The sequence below is a fragment of the Protopterus annectens genome, chromosome 13.part0 (genome assembly GCF_019279795.1).
Source record: "Protopterus annectens isolate FY-2018-M chromosome 13.part0, PAN1.0, whole genome shotgun sequence".
NCBI lineage: Eukaryota > Metazoa > Chordata > Ceratodontiformes > Protopteridae > Protopterus > Protopterus annectens.
Window position 1 is genome coordinate 814,367,332 of NC_056747.1, and position 17,542 is coordinate 814,384,873.

General features: G+C 43.9%; 1 protein-coding gene across 1 annotated transcript in view; it reads left to right on the forward strand.

Moving 5' to 3' along the window:
* The window catches only part of MED13 (mediator complex subunit 13), a 3,555,174-nt gene that overhangs the window by 2,241,305 nt on the left and 1,296,327 nt on the right, over positions 1 to 17,542 (forward strand). The window contains exon 10 of the mRNA XM_044054535.1: positions 2,461 to 2,677. Within this exon, the coding sequence (XP_043910470.1) occupies positions 2,461 to 2,677 (217 nt within the window). The remainder of the gene's footprint in view (positions 1 to 2,460; positions 2,678 to 17,542) is intronic.

Here is a 17,542-nt window from a genome sequence, read left to right on the forward strand (position 1 = left end):
CCAAGATTACTTTAAGCCAAACTCTTCATCTCATCTCACCATTTTTCTTTCCTGAACTCAAAAATGAGGGAGACAGGATATGCCATACCTTGGATGTCCACAGACAATTGAAGTACTAACTTGACAGAACTAAATCTTTCAGATCTTTGGATCATTTGTTCATTTCTTCTGAAGTTGAGAAGGGATAACCTGTATCAAAACAAACTATTCCAGGCAGGTTTAAGGCGCACTCTACCAGGGCCTTGCCATCATCTGTGGCTTTTTGGAAAGGGTTGGATTCTAGAACTATTGTAGAAGCTGCAACTTGGTCCTCTGTACACAGCATTGCAAAGTACTGTAAGCTTGATTTTTTTCTAGGTCTAGATAAAGTTTTGCAAGGACCCTGGACTGTTCTCCTTCCAAATGTAAGTTTCGGTAATCAACCAGTATACGTAAGGCTGTTAGAGCAGTGAGCAATACAGTGGACATAGTACAGTTGTGTAAGTAAACCTGCCATAACAGTAGATGTTCAGATCACTGGTGCAGAAGCCACTCCCTTTCTCTAGCCCTCTTTTTCTATGCCAGGGTGTGGACATTTATTTTTTGTTCTTCCTAGCATTGTCCTTTATGGGCAACCCCGCTCTCTATTAGGAATGTTCTGAAGGGCTTGGTGCCCAAGCTTATATTCTAGTCTGCTCAGCTCAAGCTGCTTGGCAGTATTTGGCACATCGAAGGTGCCCTGAAATTTTGGAAACTGGCGGTTGTATCCTTGGCAGGGTATAACCCATATTGGCTAAGGCTCCTTACAGCAGTGATCATTCGAACATCATCTGTTATGGCAGGTTTATTACACTACTGTACAGTCTGCTTCTGTTTTTCCCTTGTAGTATCCTTCCCTTCAAGAGGTCTGCTCTTTTGGCAGTATTTGTTTGCCTTTGGAGACAGTTACATCAGTGGTGTTAGTATTCAGTTCTTGCAATTTGCTTTATCTGGAAGCAATTACCTTTGGTTGTAGGGTTTTACCTTTGTGCAGGTGACCATATCTAGTGTTTCCCAACGATAGATAGTCCCTCAGAATGAACCTTTCTGTCCTAAAGTGTTGTCATCCTTGAATCAGTCCATTCATCTTTATTTTCTTGGGTGGGAAACCACAAGAGAGGACCCTATGCATCCTGAATATGGACCATCCGCTAAGGTCTAGTCTGAGGCAGGTTTGAGTTCTTGAACATGGATTAGTACTCTCCTTTGGACCAGCAGAGTAGGGTTTGCTGTTAGCAAACACCCACAAGGGGATTGCCAGATGCCCTTTTTTACTATTAGGGTACTAGCTTCCATTGGCAAATGCAGTGAATTTTAATCTGAGTAGTGTCTGCTTCCAGTACTTGCATGCTTTAATAAGGTCGTGGTACAGATATTTGTAACAGACCATTTGATTTTTGTTGTGTACCTTCACCTGGTATTTATGTCTTAGATGTAGTTTGGTGAATGGAGCCACATTTGGAAATTCAGCACATTGAACCCATGTTAACTACTTGCGATTCCATCTAACCAAGGACCCATCAAGGAGAGGGGTTCTCAGTTTTAGCTGTGAGAGATGCACTCTAAGTCTGTCTGTCTGTCTGTAAGAAGAGACCCTAAATCAGGAACGTTTCCCTTCACTCCTCTGAATGGTTACTTTCTCTGCCAGGTTCGCCTTTGAGTTTTCTATAAGTCGAAGAGCTGGAAGAATCTCTTCAGAGCTTTACCCCAATTAAAGTAAAAGCAGGTATTTAAATGATAAATGTCAAGTCATTTTTTTATTTACTGATTACTGCTTGCTACTGACATGGGGTGAATTGGCAGGCTTTGGGAATGCACACACCTGTTTATCTTGTGTGTTGCATCATGTGCATTTGTTTGGTTACGTGGTCATCCAAAAATCTGGGATTTATACAGCCAAGTACACATCTATTAAGATCCTCATACAGATAAGGAACAGTAAAGAAGAAATCTGTTTTTCTATGTGTTACTTTTTTTTTAGAAAGGCAGAAGAACATTGTGTGACTTTTATTTTATAAATGGATTATGCTGAGGTGTTTTACTAATTCTCATTGATTACTAAGCATTACTTTGTGGAAGAAGTGTATCCCCAAGCAGTATAAAAGCTCAGTGGGCTAGAGCAGTTGCTTTTAACATTGTTACTAGTAGTCGTATCTTTTAAGTGGAAGAGGTATGTGATAATGACTTGACCCATTGGCCAGTGGATGTCTGTTCATACTTTTCTAACCACATCATTGTGCTTTATTTGATATTATAGCAGGTAGAACACAGTATATATACTTCATTAAATTCATCTGACAGTGATGTTCAGTGTTTTGTTTGTAATGTTAGTAGGTCATCTGTCAGGGATGATAAAAAAAAGTTCATAAGAAAAGAATATTAACTCATTAAAATATATTCCTAACTGAAAATTTAACACAATTTTTTTTTATACATATATAGAGTGATGGCTCATTCTAAGAAATCAATGAAAGTTTCAGATGAGCTTATACAGTATTATCAGAGTAAAAATCACCATTTAATGTCTGTCGTTCCTGATGTCAACCAAGAACCAGATTCTGATCCCTATGCATTTGTTGATGTGGATGACGGTGATGTAGAAATAATTTTCGATAAGAAGGATAAGCAGAATTTTGAGAGAGAGGGAAAGAAGAATAAGGTAAGTAGCACACTTCTAACATAAGCATTATAGTTGTGCTGTTGACAAGCATCTTTTGTTAATAATACTTTATTAGATAACGAGTGCAGTTTAAATTTTCCCAGTAACAGCATTTTAAAAAATGTATGGATATTCTGATTTTTCCCGTTAAAAAAAAGTCTTAAATATTTGTCTAGCATGCCCTTTTAAATAGTATTGCATTGACTGATGGAAGAAGATTGTGGAAATTGTTTATTTTGAAACTGTCGCGAAAAGTCCATCCATCCTCGACACCTTTTCCTGTTTTTGCATGCACATGGGATCAGGGATCACTTTAGCAGTGGCAATCATCTTCAGCCAAGGTTTACATCTCTGGGTGGCTAGCCCTGCCACGATAGTTCATCTGTTCCATTGCACATCATAAGTACAGTGATGCTAAGAATCATTTTCATTCCTTGAGGCATTGCTTTTTTATGGTGAATTGCATGTATTTGACCGTGATACTGGGGAAATACCTGCATTCATTTAAATATATTTATTTGCAGCTCTTTTGCTGTACTGTCCAAGGTGTGTCTCACCTTTTTATGCACAATATAGGTTGATGCTGTTTTCATGACTGTGTTATAGCTCATATGATGGCTGTGCATACCTTTCAGTTGTCCATATTTTTGCCTCATATTTTTGGTCTGTTCCTCACACAATTTGTGGTTTTCTGGCAAATCACTGAGGATTGAAGTCAATAAATAGTGTCATACAAACTGTCAGGAAAAGTCGATCCATCCTCGAACACCTTTTCCTATTTTTGCATGTGGGGTCAGGGCGTCATGCACGTGGGGTATGGGTGTTACTTTAATAGTGACAATCATCTTGAGCCAAGGTTTACATCGTCAGATGGCTAGCCCTGCCACAGTAGATCATCTGTACCCCTTACTCACGCACCCACTCTCGCCTACTGCCAATTTACAGTGTCCAGTCCACCTACTACATGTCTTTGGAGTGTGGGAAGAAACCAGAGCACCCAGAGGAAACCCAAGTGACTGTAGGGAGGACATGCAGTCTCCCTGCAGAAGGCACCCTAGCTGAGACTCAAACCAGAGAAACTCTTGCTGTGAGGCAGCAACATGTAAAGGTCATATGATAATTTGCAGTACAGTTGTGTTGGAACTTCAGAACCATTTTCGTTTTGATTTTCCTCTCATCCCATATTCACAGTGTTTATCGTGACTGAACTGATGGTTTATTTGTATTCATGCATAGCCGGGAATAAATTTCAAACAAATTGACATTTGTATACTAAGTACATGAGTGTGTGGTGGTGCATTTGTATGTATATCTTTATTTTTTGGGTAGCACATAAGTGCAGTGATGCTAAGAATCATTTTCATTCCCTGAGGCATTGCTTTTTACCGTGAATTGCAAATATTTGACCATAATACCAGGGAAATACTGCATTCATTTAAATATATTTATTTGCAGCTCTTTTTCTATAGTGTTCAAGGTGTCCCCACCTTTTTATGCACAATATAGCAGGATGCTGTTTTCATGACTTATAGCGGAGATGATGGCTGTGCATACCTTTCAGTTGTCCAGATTTTTGCCTTATATTTTTGGTCTGTTCCTCATATAATTTGTGGTTTTCTGGCAAATCACTGAGGATTGAAGACAATAAATGTACTTTTGAGTTCCAGACGTCATATCCTTTTGAAAATGTATGCTCACACACACCCTGTTCTAGCAATTTGCTAAGTTTGTAAGAGCAATGTTTAAAATCTGTCCCTATTTTTGGGACAGTGTCCCCATCCCCACATATTATTTTAGGCTTTGTCCAGATTTCTTCCTCTAAGAGGTATGTGGCTGTGTGTTATCTTTATAATTGATGGCAGACCACCTTATTGATTTGACCAGACTGGTGAAAGATTGATACTTAAGAGCTTTTGGAAAGTTAGCATTTAGTTTATTTTTGATGCCCCAGCCAAAGTTTTAAACTTGATGCTGTAGCTTTGAAATTGGATGTGAAAAATTGAGGAATTGCCCCGGAAAACATACTGCCAATATAATACTAAATGCCTTTTACTTGCTCTGTAGATAACTTGGGCAGCAAAGCTGAAACTTCAGAGTTTGTAGACTCTAATTGGGGATTTGCTAGTAGTGCAACTGGGGTTTGTTTGCCTTTTTTAAGCTTTGGTGTAGACCAGAAGCACAAGGGTTAATATTTGTGGACAGTGTGAGGTAGTCAGTGAACCAACAATGTTTTTGACAAGCTGAAAGAGAAACTGATGTCCTTCTATTTTGCTGTTGCAGTATTTTTTACATGAGAGATTGCCTGACAAGCGACCTGATGGCCAATTTACAGGAAGTCTTTAGTATCTAGGGTGCGTGGTACGTCGCACGTAGGCTGCTTTTGGATGTAGGCACTAAAAACAACGTACACATGCACCATCCTCAGAACTTCTTTGCCGCCAGACAGAACACATCTTCCGTGCACATGGTCTGCTCACATTAGAATTTTCAGGCTCAATGTCTCAGATAAGTGCCCTGTTGAGGAATCCATTTATACCTTTGTATAGGGTTTAATGTCATCCAAGAAGGGCAAATGCCAATGTGGATGTCAGATTTCACATAAGGATGACCACCAACAATGCCTTTTCTGATGTCCTTCAAGGATGCATCTGCAGTCCTTACATATGGGTTGTCCTGCCTCAGGCAGCTCTTTGGTCAGCCGGATTCCAAAGTCTGGGTCCGGCGTCGGCTGATGTCGCCCTTTTCCCTGACATCAGAGCGCCTGGGGTATAAAAGTGTCAGCCGACACCATCTTCCCCAGTCTTTCTTGCCGCGCGGTGCCCGAAGCAGAAGCAGTTCGCAAGTGCCGGTCGGCCAGCTCCTGTGATTTCAGCTACCGAAGTCTTCAAAAAAAGCTAAGTACCCCGTTGGGGACTCTTTCTTGCCTCAGCCGATGTCAGATCAAATGGTTAAAGTTAATAATTGTTTAAAATGTGGGAAACAAATACCTCGTAAGGATTTCCACTCTTACTGCTTACCTTGCCTAGGTCCAGACCACGACGTCTCGGCCTGTACAGCCTGTGCTTCCTTCAGTAGACGCACTCTTAGGCGTCGGGCAGAGTTTGCAGAGGAATATTTTGGGCAAATTTACTGCTATAAAATGCAGTCGGAGCTTCCGACAGCTCATTTACCCATAAAACGTAAATAGGACCGACACACGCGGTCCGCAGTTCCGGCCGACTCCACGCCCAGGCCTACCGCTAGTGTCTCGGTCTCTGCTGAAACCGAATCTCTACCGATTTCGACTGACGACACCGCACAGCCGGTACCTTCGGTACCGGAGGCTTCCACTGGGTCAGTCTTAGAATCACCTTCTGAAACCGGTGCTCTGGAGATATCCGACACCATTTCTGTGGATAAAACTACCCCAGCACTTGGGGCAGCCAGGCCTCCAGTATCCATGTCCATTAAGGCTTTTACTCGTGCTAAAGCTGCTAAACAGCCAAACTCTCCCTCCCAAGGCTAGTCCTCAGGGATCCTCTACAGGTTCACAGATTTTAAGCTTAGCTGAGGACCTTATCTCCTTAATCAGGGGCTCTCAGCCACACCCAGGCAGGGGCTCTCAACCTCCTCCAGGCAAAAGGCCCAGGGTTGAGCAGACAGATCCCCAGTCCTCTGATGAGGCCTCAGATGACTCTGCCCTTTCAGATTACCAGGAGGAGGCCTTTCCGGCCTACGAGGATTCTGATGCAGAGGAATCTATTCCCTCGGCCTCTCCCCCTGAAGAGTTGTCCTTTATGGAGACCCTTCACTCCATGAGAGAGCATTTTAAATGGCAAGGCCAGGAATTCTCTGATTCCAGGAAGAGGTTAAGGACTTTTTTGCATTTGCCTCAGCATAGACCTTTGGCTATTCCTCCTGTTTTAAATGTCATAGAGGATGTGTACTATTTCCCCAGACTCCCACCCTCCGGCTCCTGTCAAACCCGACAGGTACTACAGGGTCCCGGACACGCATCTATTCCTTTACAAGGGCCACTCTGCTGACTCAAACTATTTCCCAGCGGCCTAAAGGGGTTGCAACCTCCACTACTAAGAACCCACTTCCTTCTGAAAGGGAATCAAGGGCCTTAGAGAGATGGGGTAAAAAAGTGTACACTTCTTCCACTCTTTCTATGAGAGCATTGAATTGTCAGTTCCATATGATACAGTATCAAGAATATCTGTTAGATGAATTGCATAAAAAACTAACCTCACCTGAACCCCTAGATCGCAAGGCACTTCAGGATCTGGTGCATAACTCCCAGCAGGTTAGCAACCATTTTTTACAGTGTGGTTATGATGCATTGGAAGCTTCATGTAGGTCAGCAATGACAGGTGCAGTCATACGTAAACATGCTTGGCTGAAGGAACAAACACTGCCAGAGCATGTTAAAGCAAAGCTTCTGGATGCACCCCTGGAAAAACAAAAGTTATTTGGTTCCACGGCTCAAGAGGTCTTAAAGAAATTTGAGGAAAAGGCTAAGTCAGTACAGACAGTCAAAGATTTTCTCCAGGTCCAACCACCAAGATTCAGCAGAAATTGGCCTTCTAAGAATTGGTCCTTTCCAGACACAGACAGATTTCAAAGAGGCAAAAATAGGCGTGCCAGAGGTAGAGGGCAAGCTAGAGGCTCCTACAGAGGACGTCAATGGCAGCCTCCTAATCAAAGAGGTAGTGTAGGACCTACACCTGCTGCACAAGGACAAACTCAATGACTTGACTCTGACCCCGCCAACCAGGGCTCAATTGGAAGCACCTTTGGGCGGAAAGCTATCTTTATTCTCAGAAAATTGGCACATTATTACAAGGAACAAATGGATACTGCAAATAGACAAAGGATACAGATTCCATTTTCATACATTACCAAAAAGACAAGGCATGCCAAATCTGCCACCGAATGAAAGGACAGACGCTTTCAAGCAAATTTCCAACCTACTGCAAATGAAAGCAATAGAAAAGGTTCCTCTCATGGAGCAAGGCCAAGGATTTTATTCCAGACTATTTATTGTCCCAAGAAAAGCAATGGAGGCCTATTCTGGACTTCTCCACACTAAATACTTACCCCATTGTGCCAAAATTCAAACTGCTGACCTTACAGCAACTCCTTCCCATGCTGGGCAAGGGGTCCTGGCTGGTAACTCTAGACCTCAAGGAGGCATACCTGCATGTCCCTATCAGACAAAGTTGCAGAAGACACCTCAGATTTCTTGCAGGTTCAGAGCATTATCAATTCTCAGCATTGCACTTTGGCTTATCTACTGCGCCCAGAGTATTCACGAAATGCCTGGCATCAGTAATTGCACATTGCAGACTTCAGGGGATTCAAATACACCGATACCTGGACGACTGCCTTATACAAGCGGACAGCCAACAAACATTGGTAAAACACTTGAATTATGCCATCCGCCTACTTCAGGCTTTGGGATACACAGTCAACATTCATTAATCATGACTTGTTCCATCCCAAAGAATAATTTTTCTGGGTGCAAAACTAGATACAACCACCCAAATAGCTTTTCTCATAGAAGAAAAACAAGAACAACTACCGGATTATTTCAGAAACCTGACAAAAGAAACCCAACTGACTGCAAGGAAAATACTGCAGGCCCTGGGTTTCATGGCATCTTGCATTCTTCTGGTTCCACAAGCAAGGCTGCATATGAGGAAACTACAATGGTACCTAAGGAGTCTTTGGTCTCAACACAGTCACAGCCTAGAAGCTTTGATCCCCCTCATTCCATGCCTTCAAAAGGAATTTCTGTGGTGGGCTCAAGCAAGCCAGTCAAACATGGGTCTGCCTTTCAGCAAACCAAATATCAGCCAAACCATTACAACGGACGCCTCAGACCATGGATGGGGAGCGCACATGGAGGGCAGATGCATTCAAGGACAATGGACACAAACAGAATTTCACCTGCACATAAACCAAAAGGAAATGCTGGCAGTGATACATTCAATCGAGGCCTTCAAGCACTTCCTACATCAAGGCCACCTGCTAATAAAGACAGACAATACGACAGTTATGTGGTACATAAACAAGCAAGGAGGTACCCATTCTTACCCTCTTTGCAGGCTGGCAATGAATCTTTGGGAACTTTCCCTAAAACTCAATATAGAGCTGTAATCCCAGTTTGTACCAGGAAAAGACAATGTACTGACGGACAGCCTAAGCAGAAACATCATGGATCCACACGAATGGATGCTGCAGCCAGACACCTTTCTTCAAATAACACAATCATGGGGAAGTCCGGACATAGATCTTTTTGCCTCCCACCACAACCATCAACTGAAGAAATTCTGCACAAGGACATACCACCCACAAGCATGGAAAGTGGACGCTCTCTCTTTCAGCTGGAATACTCTAACAGTATATGCATTTCCACCCTTCCGTTAATGACCAAGGTCTTACTGAAGATAGGACAGAACAACCAAAAGTGATTCTGATAGCTCCGGACTGGCCAAGACAACACTGGTACCCACTGTTAAGGAGCTTGTCACGCATGAAACCGTGGCCTCTGCCACAATGGCCACTTCTTCTGACACAGCACAATTACAAAACTCTGCACTCCAGCCTAAAAACCTTGCAGCTGACAGCCTGGAAAATACCTTGACTCCTCGCCTGGATAAACTATCCAAAAGCGTAAATGATATCATCAAGGAAGCTCGGCGGCCTTCCACAAGAAAGGCATATTCAGCAAAATGGAAAAGATTTCGCACTTGGAACACCACAAGGGGCCAAGATCCGACAGTAATGAGCATTCCACATATCCTGGAATACTTGGCAGAAATGCTCCATAATGGCCTTTCTTACTCTTCCATAAAAATTCATGCTTCAGCAATTTCAGCAGAGTACAACACTGATCCACCTGTATTTTCTCATCCGCTGCTAAAGCAGTTTCTAAGAGGGATAAAAAACATCAACCCTCCAAGGAAACCACCAGTGCCTACATGGGACCTTAACTTCATGTTGGAAAAGTTAACTCTACCTCCCTTTGAACCAGCAGCATCAGCAGAACTACAGTTCCTGTCTTGGAAGACTGCCTTCCTTCTGGCCATAACCTCAGCAAGAAGAGTATCTGTGCTACAGGCCCTCATGGCAGTACAGCCATTTCTTACTTTTCATCAGGACAGAGTCTCATTGAGAACCAATCCTTCATTCATGCCAAAGGTGGTATCCAGGGTCTCACTGAACCAAGCTATTCACCTGCCTACCTTCTTTCCAAATCCACAAAATAAAGGAGATAAACTTCTGCATACCCTGGACATTCACAGACAGCTGCACTACTACTTGGACAGAACTAAGACTTACAGGAAAACTGACCAGCTTTTTGTAGCATATCCTGCTGGTGTACAAGGAAAAGCAATTTCCAAACAGACAATTTCAAAATGGATAGGGAATTGCATCCGATTCTGTTATTCTTTTCATGGCAAAACTGTGCCAGCCAACATTAGACCTCATTCCACCAGAGCCACAGCCACCTCCACAGCCTTCTTAAGAGGGGTGGCTACAAAGGACATCTTAGAAGCTGCTACATGGAGCTCCGTGCATACATTTTCCAAGCATTACAACTTACCTTTATATTCCAGATCCAGAGCAGGCTTTGCTACTGCAGTCCTGCAGGGCATTTTAGCTACACCATCCTTTTCTTAGGTCCTACCACCCCCAGCTTGGCTATGGTATTCTACCCATATGTAAGGACTGCAGATGCATCCTTGAAGGACATAGTACAGTTTTGTACCTACCATAAATGTAGATGTCCGATAGGTATGCATCTGCAGTCAGGATTTCCCTCCCTCCTACCCCTCTGTGGTATTCCTTGAGTATTTATTCCTCTTTCTAGCTAGCTGGGGTTATCTGTTGTGGTGTATTTGTTTGATATTACTGTGCATGTTTGGAATTTTTTGCATCTCTCCAAATTTAGCCTTCATTAGAGGGCACCTGGCATCTGGGGCAAGAAAAACTGAGGAAGATGGCGTCGGCTGACGCTTTTATACCCCAGGCGCTCTGACGACAGGGAAAAGGGCGACATCAGCCGACGCCGGACCCAGACTTTGGAATCCGGCCGACCGAAGGGCTGCCTGAGGCAGGACAAACCCATATGTAAGGACTGCAGATGCATACCTATCGGACATCTATATTTATGGTAGGTACAAAACTGTACTTTTTGGGCCTTCCCACGATCAGAAGGCTTGCCCTATGTGCCAATCCTTTGTACCCAAAACTTTAAGTAATAGGCTGAATTCTTTTTCCATTTACTTAGAAAATCAGTGGCTAAAACTTCCTGCTAAAAGGATGAAGGGTCTCTCAGGCTCAGAGGGCGAGTCGTTGAAGTGGAAGGCCAAGAAACCTAGGCCAGAAGCACCTCAAGTGCCATATGTTTCTGGAGAGTCGATTGCTAGTCTGGAGATAAGATCAGTGCCATCGTCCATTCCACAGGCCGAACCCATAACAGAGGTCGCCTAGGAGCAGGGATAACAGCACGTTCTTGGAGGTACCACAGAGGCCCAGTATAGATGTCCAAGGGGAGCCCAGAATCGTAATCTCTGAAGGCCCTAGGGGGTTCCCGACCATTCTAGTTAGGGAGGAAATGGATTCAGACATAATTGACTGTAGGCCTACATCCAGCCCACCGTTTCTACACAGAGTTGATATTTCTAGCAAAAAGAAACAAAAGGTTAAACATGTTTCTCTACCTTCTGATCTTCAAAAAGATGTTCAGAAATGCTGCTATGACTTACTGAGGGGGACAGCCCCAGTCCCTCAGCTGTCCCCCTTGTGCTTGCTACATTCTTAGATGTATTTGTGTCTTCCAGCAAAACTCCAGATTCACAGCCTGCAGCACCCAAAAAAACACATTTTATAAGGTGCTTGCACACTGCAGGTTCTTATTCAGAGCACCCTCGGCTGACCCATAGGTCATCACTGAGGCTTCAGACATACCCTCTAGGTTTCTTCCCTCAATCTTCCTACTTCCTTCTGAAAAGGACAACAAAACTTGGAGAGACTGGGGAAAAATGTATATGCCTGCCACCCTTGCCTTTAGGGCAAGCCGCTTCTAAACCCACATGACAAAATACTTGTTAGAGCTTTTGTCCCCATTATCTAAAATCATTTCAGATTTGCTTGATTTTGAGAATAAATGTCTGGCTATGTCCTTGTTGAAAGCAATCTCTCAGGTCATCTGCCACTCAATTAAATGTAGCTATGATGCTGCAGAGGCTTCTTGCTAGGGCAGCTGCCTCAGGATGTGTCCTTAGAAGATTTACATGGTTAAGGCTCCAACTCTTACCAGAGGATATCAAATCCAAATTGATGGATGCTCCTGTGGATAACTCACTTCTGTTTGGCCTTTTGGCTGCTGACCTATTTAAAATTTTGCAGGAGAAGGGTAAGGAGATGCAGGGCTTAAAACACCTCCTGGTATCCCCTGTCCCAGAATTTCAGAGAAACTACCCTTCTAAGCTGTTTTTTGTCAGAAGACAGTCCAGGCCACCTCAAACTAAGACAGAAAAGACTGGAAAAAAAACAATGATCTTTTGGGACTGCTCAACAAGCCCCACTACCAAAACAGACCTTTCCAGACAGCCCAGGGTCCATTTGACTATCTGGAGCCCATGTCAACCCCCACCCCTTTACCTTCGCCTCTCACTTTCAAGTTCAGCTTAGGAAAACATTACTCGACTCTTGGGTCCTTTCCATCACATCATAAAAACCGGTATTTCATGGATATTCTTAGTGTTTCACTGTTGCAGTCATAGTGTTTGGGTTATCTGCCTGCAGGTTGACCTCAGCCGGCCTGAATACCAGAGTCTTGGATTCCTGCGTCGTATGCTGTCTCTTCCATGACGTCAGGTCATCAGGGGTATAAAACATGCAGCCGACACCATTACATCAGTCTTTCTTGCCGAGCGGTGGCAGATGCAGTTTGCAAGTTCCGGTCGGCTGACTCCTGAAATTTTCGTTTGAGTTTCAGAACCAAAGTCTTCAAAAAAGCTAAGTACTCCATTGGGGATCCTTTTTCTTGCACTTAACCGATGTCAGTGAAAGGTAATTGTATTACCTGTGGAAAGCAAATACCTCATAAAGATTTTCATTTGTACTGCATTCCTTGCTTAGGCCCAGACCACGACGTTCCTCACTGTCTGTTTTGTGCCTTGTTCAACCCCCGAAGTATTCGTAGTCTGTCTATATTTGCAGCAAATTATTTTGGTACTCTGTATAACTATCCAGAAATGGCTTCAGTAGGCCATCCGACTACTGATATTCCAAAAAAACGTAAGGATAAAGACCGACCGCATAGGTCCAAAACTGCCGACGATGCTTCCGTTAAGCTAGTCGCCAGTCCGCCAGTACTCAGTGAGGTGCTTTTGCAGCCCTTGATAACTCACTGCTTCAGATTCACAGACTTCTACTGAGACCCATTCGGAGTCTGGTATGCTGCGAGATGCTTCTTCAACTATGGATCCTGCAGATGTCTCTACCTTGGATGAGTCCTGAGCCGCTGTGCAGGCCCCAGCTTCTGAGGGGTGCATTCAGTCCTACAGACTTGCATTTTAAACCAACGCCATCTTCTTCCTCCAGGCCTAAATCTCTTGACCCACGCCTAGGAAACAGACGTCCAGACTGCATGCTCAGGACCATATGCCTAAAAAACAAATTATTAGAATGGCTGAAGACCTTATTACCTTAATTAGGGGAAGCCAGCTTTTCCCCTCTGAGACCTAGAACTGATTTTCCTTCTGATTCTTCTGATCAGGAATCTGATATTTCTGTTTCTTCTAATTACCAGGATTTGCCCCCTTCTACCTATGAGGATTCTATTTCCTCTGCTTCCCCTCCATAGGATTTTTCTTTTGGTGAAACCTTGCACACAGTTAGGGAGCATTTCCGCCAGGATTACTCTGACTCCAAAAAGAGGCTTAGAGAATTCTTACTCCTCCCTCAACACAGGCCTTTAGCTATCCCTCCTGTTCTGGACATTGCAGATGATGCCTTCTTGGAATCTAGCCTTTCCCCAGACACTTTACCTCCAGCTCCCAGAAAACCTGATAGGTATTGAGTGCCTAACTCACAAGTTCCTCTTCAAGAATCCTATGTGGATCCAGAGACCATTTCCCAAGGACCAAAGGGCATTAAGGCTACTGCTGCCCAAAAACCCTACCCCTTCTGATAGAGATTCTAGAGCCTTGGACAGATGGGGTAAGAAGGTATATACTTCTGCTGCTTTGGCCATTAGGGCTTTAACTTGCCAGTTTCATATGTTAAAGTACCAGCAGCATATTATGGGACTACTTAAACAGAAAATGATGTTGATTCTTGACTGTACTGAACACAAAGAATTACAGGATTTAATGCATTCTGCAGAACAAGTTGGTAAACATACTTTGCAGTGTGTTTTTGACTCTCTTTAGTAGCATCTTGCAAGGCTGCTGTCACTGGGTCTGTACTTAGAAGGCATGCTTGACTTAAGGAGCAAAACTTGCCAGATTATGTTTAAGCTAAATTACTGGATGCTTCCTTAAACCAAGACTGCCTGTTTAGCAACAAAGCAGTAGTCGTCCTCAAAAAGATGCAGGAAAAAGCTAAATCTATGCAAACTGTTAAAGATTACCTACAAGTACAGCCTCCCAGATTTAGTAGGCATTGGCCTTCAAAGAATTGGCCCTTTCCAGCCTCTTCCAGGCTTTTTCAGTCCAAACCCAAGAACAGCAGACCACCTAGATTACAGTCTCAGGCAACGCACAGGCATAAGCAGTGGGGGGCTCCCACTTCCAAACCAAGGAGTAGTAAGACACCCCCCATGGCAAAATGTCACAATGACTTAACCTTAGCCCTTCCAAGCCCTGCTCATTTGCCTGCTCCCTTAGGCGGAAAGCTTGTCCTACATGCAAAAAACTGGGAGCTCATTACCCAGGGCAAATGGGTTTTGAATATAATTTCCCAAGGATACAAATTCCACTTCCACACCCCACAACCCCAAACGGTTGGCCAGACCTAGGTTCTCTCTCTAAGTATCAGAGCTATTCAACCTGTCCCAGCAGAAGAAAAGGGACAAGGTTTTTATTCAAGACTTTTCCTGGTACCCAGAAAAGACAGTTCCTGGCGGTCCTATTCTGGACCTCTCTATTCTAAACACTTTTTTGGTAATCCCAAAATTCAAGATGCTAACACTTGAACTGCTTCCTATGCTAGGCAAAGATGCCTGGTTTGCAACCTTAGACTTAAAGGAAGCTTACCTGCACATTCCAGTAAGGGAATCTTGCAGGAAATACCTGCGCTTCAGGGCAGGCTCCATGCACTATCAGTTCTCTGCACTTCCCTTTGGCTTATCTACTGAGCCCAGGGTATTCACAAAGTGTCTAGTTCCAGCTATTGTATTTTGCAGGCAGAGAAATATTCAAATATACCCATACTAGGACGATTGTCTGATTCAGGCAGAAAGCCAGGGATTGTTATTAAAACATCTGGCATTCGTAAAGAAACTTCTAAACTCACTTGGGTACACCATAAACGAAAAGAAATCTCACCTAGTACCCTGCCAACAAATTGTATTCCCGAGAGCAAGCTTGAATACAGCTTCCCAGATGGCTTTCCTCACTCCAGAGAAACAAGTTTATTTGACAACCTACTTCAAGCTACTGGCCACAAAGACCCAGCTATCTGCAAGGAAAATTCTACAAGCCCTGGGGTTCATGGCCTCTTGCATTCTACTAATATCAAGGACAGTACTGCTTGCACCAGACTGGCCACGCCAGCACTGGTACCCCCTCTTGCGCAGTATGACACTGCTGGAATCATGGCACCTGCCTCAGACCCCTTCCCTGCTGTCCCAGCAGGCGGGTCAGATTCTGCACCCTCAGCTTGAAACCCTGAACCTTGCAGCATGGCTAATTCTTTGAGCTCTCCAATAGCATCCCTCAGTAAGCAGGTGCTAGATGTCATTCTGGAGGCAAGGAGACCTACTACTAGAAAATCCTATGCTGAAAAGTGGAAAAAATACTGTTCCTGGAGCCAGACTCAGGGAATGGGCACAACGGTGCCCAACTTACCTCATATTCTTCAGTACTTAACAGAAGTGCTCCACAAGGGCCTGTCCTTCTTGTCAATTAAAATCCATGCCTCTGACATTTCAGCACATTATAATACTGAACCATCCCTCTTCTCTCACCCCCTGCTAAAGCATTTCTTCAGAGGGGCCAAACATTTAAGACCCCCCCCCCCAGGAGAGCCCCTACTCCAGCCTGGGACTTTAACTTTGTATTGGAAAAGCTCACTCTCCCTCCTTTTGAGCTAGCTGCAACTGCAGAGTTGAAATTCCTTTCTTGGAAAACAGCCTTCCTTCTACCCATCACTTCAGCAAGAAGATTGTCTGAATTACAGGCCCTCATGGCAGTGGAGCCCTTCATTATTTTCCATGTGGACAGGGTTTCCCTCTGGACCAATCCTTCCTTTATGCCCAAGGTGGTGTGTAGTGTGGCCCTTAATCAGTCCATTCATTTGCCTACGTTTTTCCCCGAATCCATAAAACAAAGGAGAACGAATACTGCACTCTTTGGATATGCACAGACAACTTAGATTTTATTTGGACAGGATTTAGCTTCTCAGAAAATTTGAGCAGCTGCTAGTTGGCTTTGCTGCAGGGGCAGAGGTGAAGGCCATTTCAAAGCAAACCATTTCCAAATGGATAGCCCATTGCATTCATTTCTGCTATAAGCACCATGGAAAACCTACCCCACAGGGGGATAAGATCACATTCCACCAGGGCTGCATCTACCTCTACAGCCTTTCTCAGAGGTGTCCCTACCAGGGACATCCTAGAAGCTGCTACCTGCAGCTCTGTATATACCTTCATCAAGCATTAACACATGCCTATTTTTTTCTAAATCCAGAGCTGGTTTTGCCACTGCAGTTTTGCAGGGCTTAATAGCTGGTTCTAATGCTCTCTGACTTCTTCCTCCCTTCCTTAGCTTTGGGAATCGACCCAAATGTGATGACTGCAACAGTGAAACACGAAGAACATGGTACAGTTGTGTACACTTAACATAAATGTAGATGTTAGAGTGTATTCACTGTTGCAATCCTGGTTATCCTCCTTCCAGCCCCCTGACATCTCTTGACTCTACCTTTCTTTCTTGTTTGGTGTGTATAAGCTTTCTGGTGTATTTGCTTTTTGTTGCAGGGATGCCATAGCATACAGTTGCTTCTCTTTGTGGGGGCACCGGACATTTGGGGCAAGAAAAACTGATGTAATGACATCTGCTTCATGTTTTATACCCCTGACGACCTGACATCATGGAAGAAGAGAGAGCATCCGACACAGGAATCCAAGACTCTGGTATTCGGGCCGGCTGAGGGCTACCTGCAGGCAGATAACCCAAATGTGATGACTGCAACAGTGAATACACTTGAACATCTACATTTATGGTAAGTGTACACAGCTGTACTTTTGGGAATCCCTATCTCCTTTCAGGGGCATTCCCAACCACCCAAAGAACAGCTTCCACTGTTTCTATGGGTGTTGCAAAACCTGCTGGATCAAGGCACCCATTCAACATCTTCCTATTCATCAAAGAGGCAAGGGGTTTTATTCTAGGATGTTTCTAGTTCCAAGGAAAGAAGGTCCCTGGAGACCCATCTTGGAGCTCTTCATCCTCAACATCTACCTGAAAGTACCCACATTCAGGATGCTCACATTACAAATTTGTTCCCTTTGGTCTTACCTCAAGCCTTTATTGCTTCATTAGACATAAATGATGCCTACCTTCATATTCCAGTTAATCCCAGCTACAGGAAGATTCTGTGTAGTATCTGGAGACTTTCAGTTTTCAGCTTCTTTGCTTTTGG